Source organism: Tursiops truncatus, chromosome 2 (genome assembly GCF_011762595.2).
Source record: "Tursiops truncatus isolate mTurTru1 chromosome 2, mTurTru1.mat.Y, whole genome shotgun sequence".
Classification (NCBI taxonomy): domain Eukaryota; kingdom Metazoa; phylum Chordata; class Mammalia; order Artiodactyla; family Delphinidae; genus Tursiops; species Tursiops truncatus.
This window is the reverse complement of record NC_047035.1, coordinates 2,914,108-2,928,337: the sequence shown is the minus strand read 5'-3', so window position 1 is coordinate 2,928,337 and position 14,230 is coordinate 2,914,108. Positions and strand designations below refer to the sequence as shown.

The following is a 14,230-nucleotide window of genomic DNA, read 5'->3' as shown; positions in this document are numbered from 1 at the left end:
ATGTTTAGTTTCTTCCAGTATTTTGTCATTCTCTATGAATAAGCCTTGTATTTCCTTTATTAGTGTTATTCCTACATGTTTGGTACATTTCTGGTGCTCTTGTAAAGAATATTGGTTTTTTTGTTTGTTTTTCTGGGGTTTTTTTGCGGTACGCGGGCCTCTCACTGTTGTGGCCTCTCCCGTTGCGGAGCACAGGCTCCGGACGCGCAGGCTCAGCGGCCATGGCTCACGGGCCCAGCCGCTCCGCGGCATGTGGGATCTTCCCGGACCGGGGCACGAACTCGCGTCCCCTGCATCGGCAGGCGGACCCTCAACCACTCCGCCACCAGGGAAGCCCCAAGAATATTGTTTTTAAAACGCATCCTTTCCTGATCATTCGTGCTTCATGTGAGAAATGGCTCCTCCTTGTCTTTTCGTCTGATTTTGTGTAAAAGTCAAACCCAAAAGTTAGCTGAGCAGCCCAGTGCTGCCCTTCCGTTAGTCACCTCCCCCCGACCCCAAATGCAAGATGAATTATGGACTGGTGGCTCACTTTTAGTTCGTGCTGCCTTGGATTTGTCAATCTTGATGGCTGCCTTGGCAGGGCTGAGAAGAGAAGGGTGGGGTCTGTGGCCCCGGCTGTCCCCTGGTGAAGGAGGCTGCACAGACCAGGACCCGGCGCGCCCCTCGGAGTTGCGGGCTTGCGGCTGCCACAGCTGCATTCTAATCTTAGGAGAATCACTTAATCTTCCTGGGCCTCTTTTTTCAAATGAGATTAATCCTTGCCTGCCTGATCTTACAGGATGTGTGAGGGCGTGGCAGTAAGCTGCATCTGCGCTGGGAGAGCTCTGTGACTGGGGCTGGGAGCTCCTCTGTGCATTTCACCTTCCTCTCCGAGGGGCCTCAATCCCCTCTGCTGAGTGAGTTCCTGACGCTTGCTGTTCGGTGTCAATATGTCAAAGAAGGAAAGAGACCCTTTCTTCTACAGAGGTGTTACTGACTTTGTAGTATGATAGATAAAGAGGCTTTGGTTTTCAGAGCCAGGGCCAAGAGCAGGAATTTTTTATTTGAAGGTAGCTGCTCAGAGCTGACATTGTTGGAGAGAAGGCTCAGAGGCTGACTTACTAAGAGGTGAGGTCAGCTGTTTACTTTCCACAGCCTTTAGGGCTTCTGCCAGCTGCCCTTCAGATGCACATGGCGGTCAGTCACACAGTGGGCATGCTATTCTGGATGCCCCCATGTCTGGTTGCTTGCCAGGGAAACCGTCATCCGATGAGGACAGGAAACCTGACTAACAGCAGCTCAGACAGCGAAGGGTTTATTTTTAACAAATAACAAGAAATTCCAACATCAGTGATTGCTGGCGTTAGTTCCTCTGTTCAGTGATGCTCTCGGGGACCCAGATTCTTTCAGATTCTCCTGCTCCACCATTCTTAGCTTTTAGGCTTTTCATCTTGCTTGTTGCCTCACACTGGACACTGCAGAAGCCATTTTGTCACCTTCGTGTCTGCATTCAGGGCAGTAAGAAGAGGGGGTGGAGGAAAAGCTTTTGCTTTCCCAGAACCTCCTGGACTTCGTGTGGCAGGGCTTTGCAGCCCGGCTCCTCCTAGCGCTGAGGAAATCGTCAGCCGCTGTCAAAGATACAAGTGAGAAGGGGGCTGGGAACAGCCGTCAGGTTAGCCAGCAGACACTGCTGGTTGCATCAGGTCTTTCCAGGTGGAGAGAATGAAATGGTCTGACCTTAGAGAAGAATCACTAAATACCCAATAAAATAGGAAAAAGAAAGTTGTGTTCAGCCAGGAGCTCTAGGTAAGGCACCAGGCCAAGTCAACTGCTTTTTTTGTTTTTTCTTTAAATGCTGGTTACTTTTTGTATCCTGTTTCTTATCCAGCTTGTTGCCACTCTGGCTTCTTTCCGATTGGCATGATGCTGGCAACTAATCCCAATTCTTATTCTGATGAGTAAACATTGGACATTTGCTCATTTGGAAAATGATTAGGAGCAGACACGTAGGTAAATGAAAACATAGAGCTAACTTCTGGTTCAGGATCTGTGGGTGTTTTACCTTGTAGCCACTCATTCAATCTCAATGCTGCTTTATCCATTGATTTTAGAGGGAAAATGTATGTGTTAAACAGGTTGGGAAATGCCTGTTACTTAATCACTTAATCACAATGCAATACGCACACGCACACACACACACACGCCCAGCTTTGTAACATACATATATATATATAACTAGCTAGAAGGAAGAGAGTAACTGGAATGCCAAGGGGGGAGGGGATGGGTTGGGGGGGGCATGAAATTGAATATGTGTTCTAGTGGACATACCCCTGACTTTTTTGTGTGTGTGTTCTAATAAAACTTTATTTATAAAAATAGCCAGTAGGCTGGATTTGGTATGTAGGTCATCGTTTCCCAACCCCTGCTATAAATGAAACAAGGTTTACCATGAATAATAATTATAAGGCTCCGTTATGTCTAGACCCCTGACTTTTGAGAATTTGCTCATTCCCTGTCAGAAGTTTCTAGGCCTAGTTTTCGGAATTCAGGGAGCATAATCCGAGTGCCTTGCAGTATTTTGTGGGTATTTTGTGGTTTGTTGGTAACTGTGAGCTCTGAGAAGAGTCTAAGATTGTGCTGTTCAGTGTGGTAGCCACGTGTGGTCTTTAGATTTTAGTTCGGATTAATTAAAATTGGAAAAATTAAAAATGTGACTCCTCGGTTGGATAAGCCACTTTTCAGGTGCTTAGTAGCAGCGTGTGGCAGGTGGCCGCCCTGTCAGGCAGCCCAAGTTCAGAATATTTTCATTATCAGAGAGAGTTCTGTCAGCTTATGCTGGTCTGAGAGCTTGGAATTACTTACTATGAGTAAATTTCAAGTATTTTCTCCTGATCTGTACCATTTCAAAATAAACTAAAACAAATTTCAGTAAAGCAAGGTCCTGGTTTTTGGTTTTACAGTAGAGTGAATTTTGTGCATGTTTCCAGTATTTTTCTTTTCAGTTGTTTTTATGTTCTGATGTGGCATCGTTACAAAAGATTTGGAGTAGACTGTATTTCTGGCAGACTTTGAGGCCCTTGGTAAGGGCAGACAGGGTCAATTTCTGGTCCTTAAAAGTGCTGGTCTTATTTACTTGCCCACTGGTCCCATAGCATAGAAAATTTTTCCTGTACCAGCCCCCCCCCCCGACCCCTTAAACCTTTTAGAAGAAGTAAAACAAAGGAGGAAAGGATCTGTGAAACTGGAAATCTATGAAATGTAAGTCATCAAAAGTGGGGTTTTAAAAAATTGTATAAGTATAAAAAGTTTTTTTTGAAGAGGAGAGAGATTTACCACCATCTCCACTCGTCTCCCACCCCTTCCCTATCTCTAAAATTTCTGCTTTTCTTCTTTTGCCTTAATAGGATTTCTGCTTTCAAGGGCACCTTCTGCTCATGAATATTTTTGATGTTTTACTTGGGAAAATGAACGTGTTCCTCTGCTTGCTTTCTTATTTGCTCAAGTGATTATTCAAGAATGAAAAATGATAGGGCCAGAGTTCCCCTAGTGCTAGGCACAGAAACGCCCCTCTGCTTAGAGTTGAGAGAAGGGCCCCCTCCTGTGACCCAGCTTGCTCAGGAGCGAGTGCAGAATTAAAGAGCAGCTGTGGAGTGATTGAGTGGTTTGTATTTATTGTTTGTGTCTTTCTTTTGATTAGGCAAGGACAGTGAAAGGTCCACTGAATCAAAGCAAGAATGTGGGAAAGGTAATTTGTGAGAAAATGAAGTTACTGTTGCTCAGAATTAGCCTTGTGGAAAACTGACATACTGCTTTCTTTTCTCCTCCCCGTTAAAGAAGCCTACAGGTGGGGCTTCTGCCCTTCGTAGCGTCCGTGCGGGGCTCGGGGCTGTGAGGCTGTCCTGCCTTCACTCTGCCTGCGCTCTTTCTTCAGCTCAGCTCTGTGTGGTGGGAGCCCAGGCACTGTCTTCTGTGTCAGGCTGCAGTCGTGCATTCTGTGGCCCCGGTCGCCTGTGCCGAGCTGGTGCCTTAGGATCGTGTGCGCAGGCGCCTTTTTACCACCAACCCTTCCGTCTTGGTTGTCTCTTGTCCGGTGCCCTAAGCAAGTCAATTAAAGAACTTAGTGAGCTGCTCTCAAAGGATACCATAGGGACCTCAAATTTGGGCTACCTTACAGGGTAGGAACTTCTTTCCTCTTGGTTTTTTGTTTCTTTTAGCTTTCTCAGTTCTCTCTTCTTTTCATACCTTTATAAAAGTGTTTCATTTTAAAAATGAAAATCTTCTTTCCCTTAGATTCAGAATATTAAACAGACGAACAGTGCTCTAAAAGAAAAACTTGATGGTGGAATAGAACCATATCGACTTCCAGAGGTAGGATTATGTTAACATCATCTTTGAAGTCACACTTGAGTTTATGTGTTTAAGAATTTACTGTCTGTGTCTCCAGTACACATCTCTTAGAAGGAAAGGTGTAGATATAACTTTATAAACCTAGTTGATGTTAAAATTATGATATGAGAAAAAGATTCATTAATCCTCATAAGGACATACTCATCTCTAAAGGTAGTATGCTAATAGGACTCATTTGAATACCCAGGTCATTCAGAAATGTAACGCACGTTGGACCACAGAGGAGCAGCTTCTCGCCGTACAAGGTAGGAGGAAGTTCTTATAAAATAAAGGTTTAGGAACAGCAGTCGCTTTCAGGAAAAAAGTACACCCCATCCTGCTCCCAGCACATCATTCATGTTGAAACAAATTCTTGGAGGATTACGTCCTTCTAGTGGGCATCATTTTAGCTAAATTACTGCATTCTCTTTGGGCTTTACTTTTTTCCTTTCCCATGTCTCACAAGATGTAAAAATTAATCTGGAAGCCTCCGTGTTTAAAGGTGTATTTCACTTTAGCAGCTCCTCGTTGGGTTCTGAGTAGTCAGGAAGTACAACTCGCGTGTTGGGGTTGTATGGTTGGAGGTGTTCTAGTCCTGGGGACCCTGAAGAGGCCAGTGTAGGATGTCCATGGCATAGAGTAATTGCTGGGTGACTTCAGTTACCATGCGACATACGTCAGGGAGGTACAGACCCTGCGTGACAGGGTCACACGGAGCGTCTCTGCCAGTCATCCACACTGGGCTCTCTACTACTCTTTTCCATTAGTGCGCTAAGGTAGGACCTGCTGTTGAAAGCCTCTATGTTTCCTTATCTGGATAAGGGGTAAGTCTCAATTGTGTGTGTGTGTGTTTTATTATTTTTGTCGTGTTGAAAAAAATGCTTTCTTACATCCTTAGCCATCAGGAAATACGGCCGAGATTTTCAGGCAATCTCAGATGTGATTGGGAACAAATCAGTGGTACAAGTGAAAAACTTTTTTGTAAATTATCGACGCCGCTTCAACATAGATGAAGTTTTACAAGAATGGGAGGCAGAACATGGGAAGGAAGAAACCAATGGTCCCAGTAACCAGAAACCTGTAACGTCCCCGGATAATTCTGTCAAGATGCCTGAAGAGGAAGACGAGGTAAGTCTGAAACAGTTGATCTCTGCCAGATTCATACTCAGTTCTCCAGTTAGTGTCTTCATTGATGACCTTTTCCAGCTGCAGAAATACTGTTAGGTTTCAGCTATGTCAGTAACTTGATTTTTACCTGTAAATACCATAATACATGTGTTGACTTCAGTCACTTTTTGGTCACTACGTATATTATTCACATTTTAATTTCTGGACAAATTCTTAATTCCATCCTGGTTTCCTCCGGCCACAAAGTATTCCACATTACCAATATTTCCTTAAATACAATGACAGCTTTGCCCTAAAACCGTAAGTTAGAAGTGCCTTGAGTATCAGCAAAGCTCAGTCGTGTGAACTGTGCTGTCGTCTCCTGTGAGGTTTACGGGCGCACCGGGGAGTCTGCAGGTTCCTGGTCTGTCTGCTTCCACACCTGCTTGCCGTGCTGCTCTTTGGGGCTGACCTGCTGGAGTACTGATGGGGACACTTGTAGGTCCTGGGTTGCATGGAGGCTGCCATCCTGGTCGTCTCCTAGGTGGTGGCACGGGTTTCATCAGCCCGGGCAGCGGGGGTCGGGATGGGGGAGATTGTGGAGGCTGCCCCTCCCTCTGCACGTTTACCTCCCCCCTCCCCCCACCCACGGATGCTGAGGCAGGGCTGGGGGCCAAGAGTTCATTGCTGCTGCCTTTAACATTTGCATTTGCTCACTGACATGGCAATTTAAGGGTTAATTTGCTTATCACTTTCTCATCAGCGTCTTCCCCAAATGAGGCAGGAGTGGTTTGGAGTTACCTCTTTTGTATTGCCCGTGCTGCCCTTTTCCCCCCCGGGGGAGAGCCGTGTGAAGAGGACACCCAGCGAGTGGCTTTTGCAGGCCTGTCAGGAGATAAACACTAGTTCTGTTAAAGTTAGACTCGTTAGAGCCTTCTACCAGAGAATCTTTGTAGTTAAGTGTACAAAACCTATAGTACTGACAACGTGAGTGGGGTCCCTGAGTCACACCCAGGCACGGCCTGCCCAGGAGCAGGGGGGCACGTGAGCACAGCAAAGCTGTCTTTCTCTGTCGGCAGTGGTTTTTGTCTGTGCGCTACTTTCCCCTTTAGCAACAAATTAATTTCCCTGAAGTCCTGGACTCAGTTTAGGAAGCGCTGAAAAGATGAGGATTACTGGGGAAAGAACGTCAGGATTTGCGAGAGCGAAAGCTTTCTTCGCAGTATGTTTTCTGACTTAAGTCCCAGGAAGCAGAAATAATAGGAAACTCAGATTACCTGCCTCTCAAATTTAATCAAAGCCAGCTTCAGCAGGGTTAGCATAAAAAATGAGATAGTAGATTTAGGACCCAGGGTCATGATTTTCTTAGGCCTGGCTCTTTGACTGACTGGCTTAGGCTAAGTCAGCTACATTTTCCTCGTTTCTTGTTGGTCCAGAAGTTCCATCCTTCATGGTCCGCTTGCGGTGCTGATGGCACATCAGAGTCCCCTCAGCCTGTCTGCCTGGCTCGGCCATAGCTGGCCTCCCCCGCCCAGCAGCACGTCTTCTCTCTCTCTGATGGCTGATGTTCCCTGTGTCTGTTTACCCAGCCTTCTCTTCAGAAGGAATGGGATTATCTAACTCAACCCGAATATATAATCTTTATAGCTCCTTTAAAATTTTTTCACTTCTTTAGTCATTTAAAACTAACTCACTCTCTCTCTCTCTCTCTCTCTAACACACACACACACACACACACACAGACGTGCACGCATGTGCATGCCTATATTTCCTTTTCTTTATCCCTTTTTATTTATTTTGTTATTTTATACATTTATTTTATTTTATTTTTATTTTTGGCTGCGTTGGGTCTTCGTCGCTGCGTGCGGGCTTTCTCTAGTTGCGGCGAGCAGGGGCCCCTCTTCCTGTGGTGCGTGGGCCTCTCAGTGCGGCAGCTTCTCTTGCTGCGGAGCACGGGCTCTAGGCACGCAGGCTTCAGTAGTTGTAGCTCGCAGGCTCACTAGTTGTGGCTCGCGGGCTCCAGAGCACAGACTCAGTAGTTGTTGCGCACGGGCTTCGTTGCTCTGCAGCATGTGAGATCTTCCTGGACCAGGGATCGAACCCATGTTCCCTGCACAGGCAGGCGGATTCTCAAGCACTGACCCACCAGGGAAGTCCCTCCCTTTCTTTTTATGTTTCTTACGGTACCAGCCCTCCTGCTTTACCACCCTGGTTTTCTGTTCTCCATATGTTAGTTTGCAGAAGGAAATTAATCTGTAAGGACCAGCTGCTTCTCTGTGTCCACCAAGGGCCTAAGGGAACTGGTTAATTGTCTGTCTAATCAGTGCTCAGAATTTAGTGTCCTTGTAATTTCCCATTCTTGTTTATCCTTTGGAATCCAGCTGCTGAGAAAGATGTCTGCTGGTGTCCTGCCTGCCCTCGGGTTTTATGTATTTATGCAGTACAGACAGGGAGGAGACCATCAGATTTGAGAAGTTCTGGAAACATAGCGGTCTGGCAGCTGCGGGCTCTCTTCCTTCAGAGCTAAGGAGGGAGAGCAGCCCAAGAGGGTTGAGCTTTTGAGACTCAGAGTTCTCTGGGGTGGCCAAGGATAGAGTATGGGGAGGTGTCAGAAAAGCACAGAGGGATGCTAAAAGTGACTGAATTGGAGATACACATTCTCGCTTAAAATTATAGAGTGATTGAGTGTGTTACTAGTGAGGAGAAATCTGATTTGACTAACGGCCGTTCTCATAAATTGGGATTTCACCTGAAGGCGCAACTGCTTTCAGATTCTGGACTCTTATCTCAGCTGTTTCCTTAGAAGTAAGACACCACGGGGGTAGCAGTGAGCTCTACGACTTTTAGGCTTGGGTCTGGAAGTCAGTCTTAAAAAATGAGAGTAGAGAGTTAAGAAATGCCTTTGAAGCTTCTAAGGAGATCCCGTGATCTTTGGTATCGTCTGTACCCCAGCGTGTTCTGGTGGCTGTTTGCTGAACGGGGCAGGCACCATGGTGTACCCTGCGGCGGGTCCTAGGACACCTGAGTGTTGCTGTTTGCCAGGCACTGTGCCGATACGCCCTTTGCAGGGATTCTTATTTAATCCTGTGAAGTAGACATCGTTATTATGTATATTCTGCCGATGAGGAAACTGACGCTCAAAGAGAAATGATACCTCGTCCAAGGACACACAGCTAGAAAGGACAGAGCCAGATTTTGAACCCAAGACACGTGGCCGCAGGGGCCACACTCTCGCCCTCCGTCCGCCCGCCTGGCCTCAGCACAGGCATTGCCTCGGGGCCCTGTGTTTGCGGGGCAGGGTGGGTTGGGCTGCACCAGACCGGAGTTAGCAGTTTATATTGTTTACCTGTCTTTTTTTAAAGTAAATTTATTTATTTTATTTTTGGCTGCGTTGGGTCTTTGTTGCTGTGCATGGTCTTTCTCTAGCTGCAGCCAGTGGGGGCTACTCTTCTTTGCGGTGCACAGGCTTTTCATTGCGGTGGCTTCTCTTGTTGCAGAGAACGGGCTCTAGGCGCGCGCACGGGCTTGGTAGTTGTGGCTCACGGGCTTAGTTGCTCCGCGGCACGTGGGATCCTCCCAGACCAGGGATCGAACCCATGTCCCCTGCATTGGCAGGCGGATTCTTAACCACTGCGCCACCAGGGAAGCCCCCTATATTGTTTACCTGTCTTTGATTCTGCTTTTTCTCCTCTTCTCAGGCTGCTTCTGTTCTTGACGTCAGATACGCATCTGCCTCATGAGAAACTCTGGTGGCTTTGAGCACTTGGTATGGACGACTGTGTTATCCAGGATTCAGGTATCACAAGACATCACCTAGCCATCTGCATCACATCTCTGTGGACAAGCAGCTATTACCAAAAAGGCATACACTTCCAGTCCTGCGCTACATCTGCCTTAATTCTCTGCTCGTTCCTCCGTGTTGGCGCCACTTCCCAGAGAGCTCTTTGCGTCTCTCGCTCTGCCTAAGTGAGGGGGGTCCCGTGGCCTGCCCGCCTCCTGCGACCCTGGGGACCACCGCCTCAGTCGGAGCCCCGGCCCACCAACAGCAGCTCTTCCCCGTCGGCGGCTTCAGAACACGTAGTCGACTTGGAAGGCGTGACTCTGTTCCTGCATGGCCTGCAAGCTCTACTTTGTGCATAATGTAATTTTCAGAGTAACTGTGACCCCATTGGCCTTGTAGGAAGTTTCCCTTGTTCTTTTCTGCGGCATCCACCTAAGTGATATCATGCTTCTTTGGAAATCACGATATATTGGCAGACTGCATTATAACCCTTATCGTGCCAAACAGCCTGACGCAACTCATATTTCCCTAAATGTCGGTATAATTATGGTTTATAAATCTAGTTGGCTGCAGTCTCTCCCTTCTCCCTTCCCGCGAGGTAGGAAGCTGATTCACAGCACCTGTCCTTGGACACTAGCTCAGAGGGAACGTGGACGCAACACTTCGTGCCGTCAGCTTGCAGGTCGTCACCCCAGGATGGGCGCCACCCTGTCTGTTCCTGACCCCCCACCCGCACCACCGCCCGACTCCAAGAGATTTGGTCTATACCACTGTACCTGGTGCTTGTACATTTGGAATTGGTGCCTTCTCCTTTTGGCAACCATGTTTTCAACCCTTTTTCTGTTTCGGTGTCTTATTTCTTCTTTAAAGTTTATTGCTTGCCAAAGATGACATCACTGAGATTAGGAGACAGGGGAGAACTTGCTGCAGGTTCTTGACAGTGTGCAGATTTTAAATGTCAGGTTAGGGCAATAATAAAGGGTATTGGAGTAGCTGGTGATGGTTTTATAAAAGCTACATGCTGTTTGTTCCCCGTCCTGTCGGTATGCCTGGCCTTTCACATGTCACTCCACATAGCCTCTGTGTCCGTCATGTACTGATGTGACCACATGAGCACCATCTTCTCTCAATATTATATCGATAGTACAGGACAGAGACGTGATCAGTTATTGGCTCTAGTGAGACCAAGATGGAAAGAAACAGTCTGCGAAGTGGTATGTAATGCCTTTGGTTGGACTGGGAACAATTACAAATGTTTAATAAATGTTTAAAACTTCCATAATCACTTTTATTCTCTTGCCAGACCGTGGGCTCTTGAGGGGTTGAGGGTAGACTGCGAGGTGTGCTCTAATGTGACCCATTCCCCATCCCACGGTTGGTTCAGCCTGCACTAAATGTGTTGAAGGAGCTTTTTTTGTTGTTGGTTTTTGCATCATTTAAATATTTTTCGTGCTTTCAATACCAAAAAGAAAAAAAAATTGCAGATGCTTTAAGGCATAAACAGAATTCTTAAGAATTTGAAATATGCAATTAAAATTTGATGTGTTTTGCCTCCCAAGCACCTTGACTTTTTTTTTTTTTTAAAGTCAGCTGGTTTTCTCTTTAGGAAGAGGTCAGCAAGGAACCTAGATTGTTTGGAATTGTACTTCTTTTTTTGAAATCTGGAGAAAGGTCATTCGAAAGGGGAGTGAAATGGGACTTTGCCGGTTTTCGACTCTTGTCCCTGCGAGAGGTGTCTGTTGATCAGGAGCTGGTGAAGAAGAGCGTGAGAGGGGCTAGGGGCGTCACAGCTCGCCGCGCCCACCTACACGGGCCGGCACGGTAACACTAGTCACAGCGTAGGGCTCATTCTGTTTTTATCATGAGCCTGCTGTGTAATTGGAAAATGGCAGGAAAAACGTGGGTAAGAGGCGGCATAAGTTTTGCACGTCGCTTAAAGGGGACACTAGGCCTGAAAGAAGATTTCGCTTCTCCTTGCTTCTTCTCGAGACCTCCTTCCTCTTAACGGAAGCAGTAGGCAATTTGCTGCAGTGGTTTCCCTGCCAGTAGAGCTGCTGTTCCTCTCTTCACCCCAGGCTATTTTCCTTAAGAATCAATCCCCTTTGGCAGTGCTTGAAGGTTTGGTGCTGGGTCCTGTGTGGCGCGGCAGGCATCCCAGCAGTGCCAGGCCTCTGTCTGTGCTCAGACATCCCCTTACCTGGTTCCTGGCACCAAGTGGGCCCCAGTCCCGGAGAGTCACGTGCTGGAGTACTTGCTCTCACAGCAGCTGAATTGCGGCTTTCTCTCCGAGGGGGAGGGGCATGTCGCTTTCACTTGCCAGAAGGAAAACAGGCAGTTGTCTTTGCCCAACGGCCTTCATTGTAGTCTCATGCGTAAGAGAGCACTGTGTTTTAAACCGTTTCATTACACTGTCTTTGCAATGATGTTGTAAATGCAAGAAATCACTTAGCTTTAGAAGCCAAGTGATTTGGTCTTATTTTACGGGAAGACCCTTTTTAACATATCAAGACTTCGGTGCATCAGCAGGCTGTGTTTGGATGTGTAAGGGGGACACAGTGGCAACTGCTTTGGATGCAATGTTCACTTAAGCTTTGTCTTCTTAAAAATTATCAATGTGAATGTCATAATTATATATATTTTTTGTGGAAAATTTCTCCTAAGTATAAGTTATTGTGCAAAATATAGTACCATTGAAGCAAATGATAGTTTAACTTTTAGTTTAGAAATCCTAAAAGATATAAGTTGTATTGCATATGCATTAAAAGTTTGTTTTATTTAATTTTATGTAGATGTGTAAAGTGTTAGGTAAAATTTTTTTTCACGTATTCATTTAAACACCTTGTTACTTGAATATTGTGTTGACTGGTCATAAGCAGTGATGGATTCTGTAATATAGGTCTTTTAACCAGGAAGCAGCCCTGCCTCAGTTGTGCTGATCAGGTGAGCAGTGGTGCAGGTCGGTGCTGGTGTCAGCAGGAGCCTGAGGTTAGTGTGACCCCCTCCGCGCCCCGCTTCCCCCGTGTCGTCTTGGTACATTCGTGCCTACCAGACACCAGGTCCTCAAGGTGGCTTTTGATAGTCATAAACCTCTAATCAAAAGATGAAAAAGAAAAAATAGTTGAGTTTTAAAAGCTTACTGTGGTGGACTAATTAAGCAGTAGTTTTCTGTGCGTATAAAGTTCTCTCAACCATCACACACCACTCTAAGTGTGCTCGTTGTCACTTTAAATTTCAACTATGCCCTATTTTTGTCCTTCTGAATATCAGATGTACTATTGGTATAATTACAGACCAAAAATAAGCCAAATAGTGCATTACACTAACTGGATCCCTTCTTATATGAGCAAAGGACGGATGGAGCCAGCCCACACGAGAGCCTCATTTCTCTTGTCTAGCCTGATCTAAATCAAGTGACCCAGGATTCAAGCTTTTAATACCAAGTGAAACTTGGCCTCAAGTTGACTCAAGGTGGTTAGCTAATTTGAATCTAGTGATCTTGTGCAATGCTCAAAAACAAATACTCTTTCTGCCACTCCCTGGATCTCTGCAGCTTTCCCTACTTACAGTAAAGCACAAGCGCAGTAACGTCGCAGTGCAGCAGAAGGAAGGTCAGTATAGCCTATGCATGCTGTGTGGTACTGAGTGTTTACAGCCCTCTCCTCAGCTCACGTTGATACTGGAGCGGATAGTAGTCCATTACGTAGACTTACCAACTTTGCTAAGTGCTTTTTAGACTGCTTAAGAATTTTTCAAGATTTTAAAAGATGTATAAGGTTAAGTTTGCAAATATAATGGAAATGCTGTATATCTTTTGAAGTGATAAAAATCCATGTTGGAATTTTAAAGAAAATATGTTGTAATAATGCTGTTGTAAGTAATATTTTAATGTCTCTTTTTGCCTGTTTTCTATTTCAGCACATTCATTGTGGTGAATGTTCATAGCATTATAATTGCTTAGCCATCAAATGATAACATTTGTTAGTAGAGATTGAAAATTTTATTTGTGAAATTCTGCAGAATTCATTTTTCTATTTCCAATATTTGCTGAAGTTAAATAAAAATTTTCAAGCCATTGATGTAATAAAATAGGAAACAAAAGAATTTTCTGACCCTCCACCCTCCATCAAAGCAATACCCCACCCTCATACGAAGTGGGTTTTTCCCTGCCTTTTTGCACTGGGCCTTGGGATTTCTGAAAGTGTAAATTCCCCAGAGCTGTGCCCTGTGGGAGCACACAACCAGGGGTGCTTTTGTTTTTAGCCTTTATCTCTACCTGAACTACATTTTTATTTTATAATAAGCTTATGGTTGGGATCAAATCAAGGTACATAAGTTTGTAACGTTTGTGATAATTGAGGGCTGAAATTTATAGGTTGGATGAGAGGAATTTTTTTCCCCGTTAGTGATTTTTCTCTTTTCTGGCCAACCAGGCTTGGGCACGTGGATGCTGGCCTCAGCACAGCCTCGGGACTGGCAGAGAAGAGGCAAGACCACCACTTTTGTTGCCTCTGGTCAGCCCCGTGGACACGGCCCAAATCTCAGCACCTCTCTGAGTAACGTGCAGAACGCTTTCAGCATCCGTTGGACATCTCTGGGGCCTTTTTTAGCTGAAATGTAGGATTTGGTTAGATAACTACCATGTAAAAACCTGACTTCCAGGTCCAGCCTTGCCCAATACAGCATTTAAAATACGTAGATCCGGGCTTCCCTGGTGGCGCAGTGGTTGAGAGTCCGCCTGCCGATGCAGGGGACATGGGTTCGTGCCCCGTTCCGGGAAGATCCCACATGCCGCAGAGCGGCTGGGCCCGTGAGCCATGGCCGCTGGGCCTGCGCGTCCGGAGCCTGTGCTCCGCAATGGGAGAGGCCACGACAGTGAGAGGCCCACATACCGCAAAAAAAAAAAAAAAAAAAAAAAAGTAGATCCGGCCTCTCCGTGTGTGTGACCTCACGTAGCATAGGCGGGCTTTACGGGGC

The 14,230-nt window shown here is 46.0% G+C and overlaps 1 protein-coding gene across 3 annotated transcripts in view; it reads left to right on the top strand.

The window, feature by feature from the left end:
* The window catches only part of RCOR1 (REST corepressor 1), a 119,785-nt gene extending 106,453 nt beyond the window's left edge, over positions 1-13,332 (top strand). For 2 of the 3 annotated variants that reach the window (XM_073800020.1, XM_033850584.2), the window contains 5 exons: positions 3,680-3,727; positions 4,273-4,350; positions 4,577-4,634; positions 5,267-5,496; positions 9,174-13,332. In XM_073800020.1, the coding sequence (XP_073656121.1) occupies positions 3,680-3,727; positions 4,273-4,350; positions 4,577-4,634; positions 5,267-5,496; positions 9,174-9,215 (456 nt within the window). In that variant the 3' untranslated portion in view covers positions 9,216-13,332. The remainder of the gene's footprint in view (positions 1-3,679; positions 3,728-4,272; positions 4,351-4,576; positions 4,635-5,266; positions 5,497-9,173) is intronic. The other variant, XM_033850585.2, reaches the window with a different exon arrangement.
* Positions 13,333-14,230: the final 898 nt, after the last annotated feature.